General features: G+C 33.9%; 1 protein-coding gene across 1 annotated transcript; it reads left to right on the forward strand.

Annotated features, from left to right (window-relative positions):
• Positions 1-3,643: 3,643 nt before the first annotated feature.
• On the forward strand, positions 3,644-7,771 carry XTH8 (xyloglucan endotransglucosylase/hydrolase 8). Its single transcript, XM_085740240.1, has 4 exons — positions 3,644-5,830; positions 6,312-6,412; positions 6,544-6,746; positions 7,204-7,771. The coding sequence occupies exons 1-4, from the start codon at positions 5,635-5,637 to the stop codon at positions 7,604-7,606; spliced, it is 903 nt and encodes a 300-aa protein (XP_085596366.1). The 5' UTR covers positions 3,644-5,634; the 3' UTR covers positions 7,607-7,771.
• The last annotated feature ends 248 nt before the right edge of the window (positions 7,772-8,019 follow it).

Below are 8,019 nucleotides of genomic sequence, written 5' to 3' on the forward strand. Positions count from 1 at the left end.
ATGATGGCAAATGTGGAGCCTATAATTTCTACATTATGGCCAATTTTATAGAGTATTCTTCCTTCAGCCATAACATGGAAATCAAATAGAAACAACAAGCCAAGAAATCATAGCAAGATTTTAGGTGTATTTATCATTTTATTTCTAACAAAAAAAATCAAGTTACTTAAAGCACAAGATATCAAGAATTCACTACACCACTCAAGGTAATTGCATACATTTCAGAGGCGAAAGATTCAACATATTTGATATCAAGAAACATTATTAAGATAAAAAAACACATGAGCAATTTTTGGAGGTTTTTCACACAATTTGATCGAAAGAAAAATATTAAACTAACAAGAGTATCAAGACACATCTCCATATACTTTCAGTTCAAAATTAATATGTAAAATCATTCAAGAACAACTAAAACTATTAAGAAACCCATGATGATTTTTTTTGGGGATTTTTATGGAAAAATTTTAGGCACACAGGGGTGTAATTATTAAACAAAAGTGTGAAAATAGCAAGAAAATTCGTAAGACACAGAAAAACAATGGGCTTAAGGCCCAAACCCAAACGCAGGATGGGTCTGGGTCATCCAGAAGGCTTCTGGAGCGTTGGATCAACCCAGGAGGCAAAACCCTAGATCTGATGGCGCACACAAGGTCCAGGAGTGAACCAGACCGGTTCGAATGAACCAAATCGGTTCACTCCAATATAAAAACAGGGGAGACCGGTCTGAATCATTCCAAACCCTAGTTTCTCTTTCTTCTCTTCAGACTCTCTCGTTCTCTCTCGCCTTCTCTCATCTTCTCTCATCGTTTTCGCTCGTTCCTTCATGGCTTTCGAGTTGTAAACTATGAATTATTTCACAAACCAGCATAGATTGGACACAAAACGTTTCGATCTTGTTATTTTCTGAAGGATATTGTTCAAACCGTTTCGAACTTGTCATTTTTGAAGAAAGATGTCTAAAACGTTTCGATTTTGATATTTCTTTGAAGAAAGATGTTCGAAACACTTCGATTTTGATACTTCTTGAAGAAGAATGTTCGAAACACTTCGATTTTGATTTTTTTGAAGAAAAATGTTCGAAACGTTCTGATCTTGATTTTTTTTGAAGAAAGATATTCGGAACGTTTCGATCTACACTGATTCGAACGGATTTGATTTTAAACCTTCACAAATTCGAAACGTTTCGGATTTTTGAAGCTTTCTTGGAATCGAACCCTAATCTGATTCGTTTTCTCTGCTAATGATGAATTTGAACTCTGAGTTAAAAATAAACGGTGAATCTTCATGATTTTGTGTTTTAGAGTTTCGGTTTTCAATTTGTTCGAATCTTTTCAAGCTTTTCATTTGGATTCACCGTTCATTTTTTCAACACGAACCTTCGATGATGAATATAACCAAAAACGAGAAGGTCTTACGTGTTTACCTGAATTTGCTTGGAGGTTCGAACAAATAGATCCTTGCGAGCTTTTGATTCTTCTGGTAAGCTTCGAAACCGAAAATAAATCGGTGCTTGATCTTCTTCTTCTTCGAACTGGTTTGATTCTGCTTCGATTTCTCTTCTTCTCACTTCTTCGAACTGTGATCGCACAATTTCTTCGATCTTGTACTTGAATTTCAGTTCTATCAATTCGATGATGAAGATTCGAACTCGAATCTCTGAGAATTGCAGCGAATTAGTTTTAATTCGATTCAATTCTTTGTTCTGGAAACTTAGGGTTTTTTCATTGTGTTCTTCGTGTTCTTGGAGAATTGGGGAAAACGGTTACGATTTTGATCTGTTTGGGAGAAGAGAGAGAAATGGAAAAGTGTTTGTGGTGATTTGGCACGTTGTGATTGATCTCTTTTTCTGTGATTGATGATGTGGCCTATTTATAGCTGACATGTGTGATGATTGAGCCAATATTTTGCTGACACCTGTTCTGGACTGTAACTAATTCGTCCTTGGCTGAAAATTGGCTTGAGGGCCTTTCTGCAAAACTGAAAATTACAAGGACCTATCTGCAAAAATAATAAAAAGGACTGAAAAATAAACTTGGACAAAAAATAGGACTACTTTGCAATTTGTAAAAAACAAGGACTGAAATGCAATTGACCAAAAAGAACTAGAAAGTAAAAGTTTGACTTGAAGGACCAAAATGCAAAATAAAAAAAAAAGGACTAAGGTGCAAAAATTAATAAAATTTGAATTAAAAGAAGTAATTTGGAATAAACGTAAAGTGAAACCAATAAAAAACACAAAATGGACTAAAACGAACCAACTACTTAAATGAGGTACTTTAAAGTAACCCCTCTCTGTCGAAATTTTGTGTGAAATGACCAAAATGCCCCTGGGGACCAAAACGACTCAGAATGACTCAAATGCAATTTAAAAAAGATTTTTAACTGGGAATTGAAGCAAGAGCTTATACAGGCAAAATTAAAAGACTCAGAGACAATTTTAGAATTTAAACAGGGCTTTAACACATGAAAGGACAAAAATGCCCCTAGGGGCTAAACTGACTCAAAATGACTTCAAATGTAATTTTTGAAATGGATTTTGACATAGAATTGAAATAAGGACTTATTCAAACCAGTTGAAAAGACTCAAAAGAAATTTTAACATAGGAAATGACTAAAATACCCTTCTATGTAAATTTTGCAAGTAATATTGAAATAGGAAACAGAGAAAGATGCAATTGATCAGAGACATATCAAATGGCTTGAAATGCAAGAAAAGAAAAATTGAGTTAGTATTTTTAGGTCCAAAATTAGGGTATAACAATATGTTACTTGTTCCCAAAGTTTCTCATATTACTTGTTCCCAAAGTTTCTCACTTATTAGTTGTGAATTTTCCCTATAAATAGAGAACTCACATAATGCATTCCACACACCAAAGAGTTTCATTGAGTTGTCGGGAACTCTTTCTCTCTTCTCCCTTTCTTGACTTGTGTTGACGAGTCTTTCCTCTCTTCTCCCTCCTTCGACTTGTTTAACAAGTCATTCTCCTTTTTCTACTCCTTTCTGTCCCTTCGGAATTAAGAGTGTTCTTAAGACCATAGTCCCTTTTCGGTTTAATGTCCCTTCGGAATTAAGAATGATCTTAAGTTCATAGTCCCTTCGATAATATATGTCCCTTCGGAATAAAGAGTACTTTTAAGATCATAGTCCCTATTTGGAATAATAATGCCCCGTCGGAATCAAGAATGATCTTAACGGTATATAAATATTATAACAATATTTTTCTATTTGAAGAGAAATGGTGGTAACACCATATTTGAGTGGTCATAGTACCATATTGATAGTTTGGAGAACTTAAGGGTTAGAATGGTGGAAACACCATATTTGAGTGGTCTTAGCACCATAATAGAATGGTAATAATACCATATTAAAGTGGTTTCAGTAATAAAGAGTGGTCTTAGTACCATATTTGAAGGTGTAATTCTCGAACGGTTTTCTACAGTGCAGTAGTTAACCGCACAGTTGTAGCTGAGCTTGTTTTATCCTGGAGGCGGCGTGGTTGATAGTATACCTTGCACTACTTTGGGTAGTGCCACGAAACGTCTTAAAGAGAGCGACCTGGTCGTGACTCAACCTAGTAACAACTTCGGTAGATAATAGAATTTGGAAATCCAAATACAATAGTTTGGAAATCCAAAAACAACACTTTTCAATTTTGTAAATGTCATCAAACACTACTTTCGTTTAAATAGGGCCAGACTGAATTTGGATGGAGGATACCGCCTCTGAATCTGATGTGCTCTTAGATGAGGTATGTTGATCAAACATTGCTTTCTTTTAAATAGGGTCAAACTGAATTTGGATGGAGGAGATTGCCTAAAATCTGATGTGCTCTCAGATGAGGTATGTTGTTCCATATGACTATATGCCTATTAGACAGTTGCTTAGTATTTGTCACAATATTCTCCTTATTTTGCTAATAATGTATCATATTAACATGTTCCTGCTCAGTTTTCTTCTGACTATCCCCATGTACCAATTGCTCAACAACGGAGAACTTTTAGGAAGCAGTGGCCGACGTTTGAACTTCAATCACGGCGTTCAACCTAACAATTTTGATATTTTTGTCAGTTGTACCATGACTTATGGACGACATTTAATTATTTGATAATACATAGATAATTGATAGAATAATTGGTTTTTTTAAATGTTAGTTTTTTTAATCAATAATCAATGTTTTTTTTTTGTTATTTTGTTAGTGAGGTAGCTGAACTCGTGACTTTTTTACCCTCCAATCTGTTCCTCCTAAAAACCACCAAGTCACCTTCTCACTTCATATATAAAATGATAGTATTAATTATCCTAGTTTTGCATCTGTCGAGCATGAAAGCGAGAGGTTCATGAGTTTGCATTATTGGTAGACCAGCTCAGAACGATGGATCACGTTCTTACATGCATTAATCACCGAACCTCAACGCTACACCGTCTCTACTTTCATTCTTGTGCAATTATTTTTTTTAATAAAAATTCTTGTGCATTTTCTAGATTCTAGTCTTGTCAACCATTGCAATTTGCAAAATGCAGCCTGGCTAAGGTCCCACTCCCACATTTGTTTTTTACATTACCATTTGCATTATTGTCGTTCTTCATTCACCAATATACCCTTGTCTTGTATATGCGTCACCTCCTATACTTACTATGATCAATTCCACGACCCTCATTTATTTATTCTTACTAAAAATTACACTATATAATTTTTTTTAAAATTTCAATCATGTTGCGATAAATGTGAGTTAGAAGTCCTACGTTAGATAGAAAAATGAGTGTTGAACAAAACATGAGGAAAAAAACTCGGGAATCCAATATTTTAATATTTTGGGTTAAATGTGGTTACTCTTGGTTTTTTGCGGATAATCTTTTAGGTTCTCTCATGCCCAAGAAATGTATCAAAGTTGATTTTTTGAGTGACTCCTTGTGGCGGAAGTCAACAATGGTGGTCAGGTGTCATGTCCTATTGACGATTCCGAAACTATGGTGAAAGTGGATGAAAAAGCGTATATCCATAAGAATGGATGGACTCACACTTGAGGAAGCGATCGTTGTGTCAAGTGTGAATCATAAATCTTACATTGGATGGAAAAATGACTGTTTAACAATATACAAGAGAATTCATTATAAACTCAATATCTTAAAATTTTGAGTTAAGATATTGTGTCCAACTCACTTATATAATTACTCTTGATCCAATATGAATGAACCTCATGACCCAGCAAGTTAATTTGTTGGCAAGTTAGATAATATATTGTCTATATTAGTAAATGCAATTAGCAATACTTCCACATAAGTTTAATAAAATCTACATCAATTTCAACAAAAGAAAAAATATCTATTTGTAGATAAATACTAGTAAAATCTATTTGAGATCTAGAGTGTCTCTAGCAATTTTCATTATTGTATACATGTAGACTTTGGGGTCACGATGTTATAAGTGAATGGACAAATTTGTACATTTGCCACATGCAAATTTATTAAACAACTAAACAAAGTGGAACAATAGCATATGATGTTACAACTGTATGTGCAGAAATCATTTTCAAAGTTAACATTATTTATTGAACTTCCAAACCTCGGGTTCAGAGATCCAGAAGCAGAGAATCCCTCCATTCTCTTGAACCAAAATTCTCCTCCTACCCAAAATGGATGGAGGGTCCTTTTCTTCATTTTCCATTCTTCTTTTCCTTGCAGCCATAGTAGCTGCTTATTATCATTCAGCAGAAGCAGCTATGTCTAAGGGATCTTTTGAAGACAACTTCAGCATAATGTGGTCTGAAAACCATTTTACTACCTCTACAGATGGACAGATCTGGTATCTTTCCTTAGACAATGACACAGGTATCAAATCAAATGCATGAGCATAACATTAAAATGAGCATTTTGTTGCACATACACTGTATTATTATGTTATGTTTTCATTTGATTATTTTGTGTAATCTTAAGTATATTTAAAAGAGTATTGAATACTCAAACATAATTACAACCATAATATACTAAGAGTTTGTTCGGTTCTGCTGTGACAAAAATTGTTTTTGATTGAAATCGAGTTGAATGTACAATGATTTATGTTTTTATACATTCATTAAAATGATTTACATAAACCTACTTTTGGATAGCTTGGATCAAAGTTGCTTGTGTGTGTATGTATATATTAGCTTTTAGATAGAATTGATTTTGGGACTAGGATCAATTCTAAAGTTGAGAGTATAATTTATGGTCAAATCATGTTTGAGTAAGTCAAACATTATTCTGGAAGGTACAAATATAGCATTAAAGTTGAGATTTTGAGGCCATTTTTAAAGCATTGAATGTTTGACAGGATGTGGGTTTCAAACAAAACAAAGATATAGATTTGGATGGTTCAGTATGAAGCTGAAATTGGTAGGAGGTGATTCTGCTGGTGTTGTTACAGCATACTATGTAAGTAAACAATTACATTAATATTGAAATTTAGTACTAAATAGTAAATATAATTTTTTTAATGAGTTCCTTTTTGTGTTTTTATGAATCCAATTGGTGGAGTATTAACAAAGAATATGGGATTGTTGCAGATGTGTACAGAAAATGGTGCAGGGCCAGAAAGAGATGAGCTTGATTTTGAGTTTTTGGGAAACAGAACAGGACAACCATATTTGATCCAAACAAATGTGTACAAGAATGGGACCGGTAATCGTGAAATGAGACATATGCTTTGGTTTGATCCCACTGAGGACTATCACACCTATTCCATTCTCTGGAATAACCACCAGATAGTGTAAGTTCAATCTTCTATTACTCTTATTGGTGTTCTTAATCTTATAACCTAAGTCAAGAAATGACATCAAAGTGTTTGCAAATATGGTAATGGAGCTAAGTTGTACACTTCTTTATGCTTTATGTCGGTTTAAGGGTTCTTTTCTCAATTGTCAAAAAGTAATTAGTACTTTTTGTTTTTGTTTTTGGTGGAAATAGTAGTGTAGGACAAGATTGTGAGGTTAAAGAAACGAATCTAGTTCAGTAAAATGTACAATATGGTGGACCTAGTTTAATTATCATTGCTAGCTGCTCATATGAATATGATAATATGTCATATGGACAGTAGCAAGGAAAGAGTTTCTTTTAAAAAGACCTTAAATTTCAAGGGTACAGATTATTTAAAATACCTTAATTCAAGATATTTATGGAATTTTTTTTGTTTTGTTAACTGAATGTTGCAAATGAATTGAAAACAGGTTTTTTGTGGATAGAGTTCCAATAAGGGTGTTCAAGAACAACGACAAACCAAACAATTTCTTCCCAAATGAGAAACCAATGTACTTGTTTTCAAGTGTATGGAACGCAGATGATTGGGCTACAAGAGGTGGACTTGAAAAAACAAATTGGAAATTAGCACCATTTGTGTCATCCTACAAAGACTTTAGTGTTGATGCTTGTCAATGGGAAGATCCATTTCCTAAATGTGTTTCAACCACAACCAAAAATTGGTGGGATCAATATGATGCTTGGCATCTTTCAGGTGATCAGAAAATGGATTATGCTTGGGTTCAAAGAAACCTTGTCATCTATGACTATTGCAATGATTCTGAACGTTTTCCAACTTTGCCTGAAGAGTGTTCATTGAGTCCATGGGAGTAATGTATCATGGGGAAAATATATGAAATATCATTTTTCTTCTAAATATCTATTTTTGTATCAAATTTATTTAGTTAGCAGCAGAGTTTTTTTTTATTCATTTGCTATTCTTTTTAATTATGTAAAAGCATATCCCATATAACAAATGAAGTTTACATGGTTTGAGAAGAGTACGTCAATCTCTATCTTTTTTTGGTGGTGGCCGGTGTTCGAACTCCGGACCTTGCATATATTATGCATTGTCCATGAACATGTAAATCTCTATCTATGAACATGTTGAGAAGAGTACTAACTGAGCTAAGATCACGAGGATACGTAAATCTCTTATCTATGAACATGTTGAACGGTTCTAAATTTTACCCCGTGAGTTTTTTTTTTATTAGGGATGGGTAATAGGTAATCCAACAAATAGGTGT

Source organism: Medicago sativa, chromosome 1 (assembly GCF_051527215.1).
Source record: "Medicago sativa cultivar Bolivia chromosome 1, Bolivia_mono, whole genome shotgun sequence".
Taxonomy (NCBI): domain Eukaryota; kingdom Viridiplantae; phylum Streptophyta; class Magnoliopsida; order Fabales; family Fabaceae; genus Medicago; species Medicago sativa.

Coding starts and splice junctions, on each gene's coding strand:
- XTH8 (XM_085740240.1), top strand. CDS start 5,635: ATGGATGGAGGGTCCTTTTCTTCATTTTCCATTCTTCTTTTCCTTGCA. Junction 5,831..6,311: donor TTCCTTAGACAATGACACAG/GTATCAAATCAA, acceptor AATGTTTGACAG/GATGTGGGTTTCAAACAAAA. Junction 6,413..6,543: donor GTGTTGTTACAGCATACTAT/GTAAGTAAACAA, acceptor GGATTGTTGCAG/ATGTGTACAGAAAATGGTGC.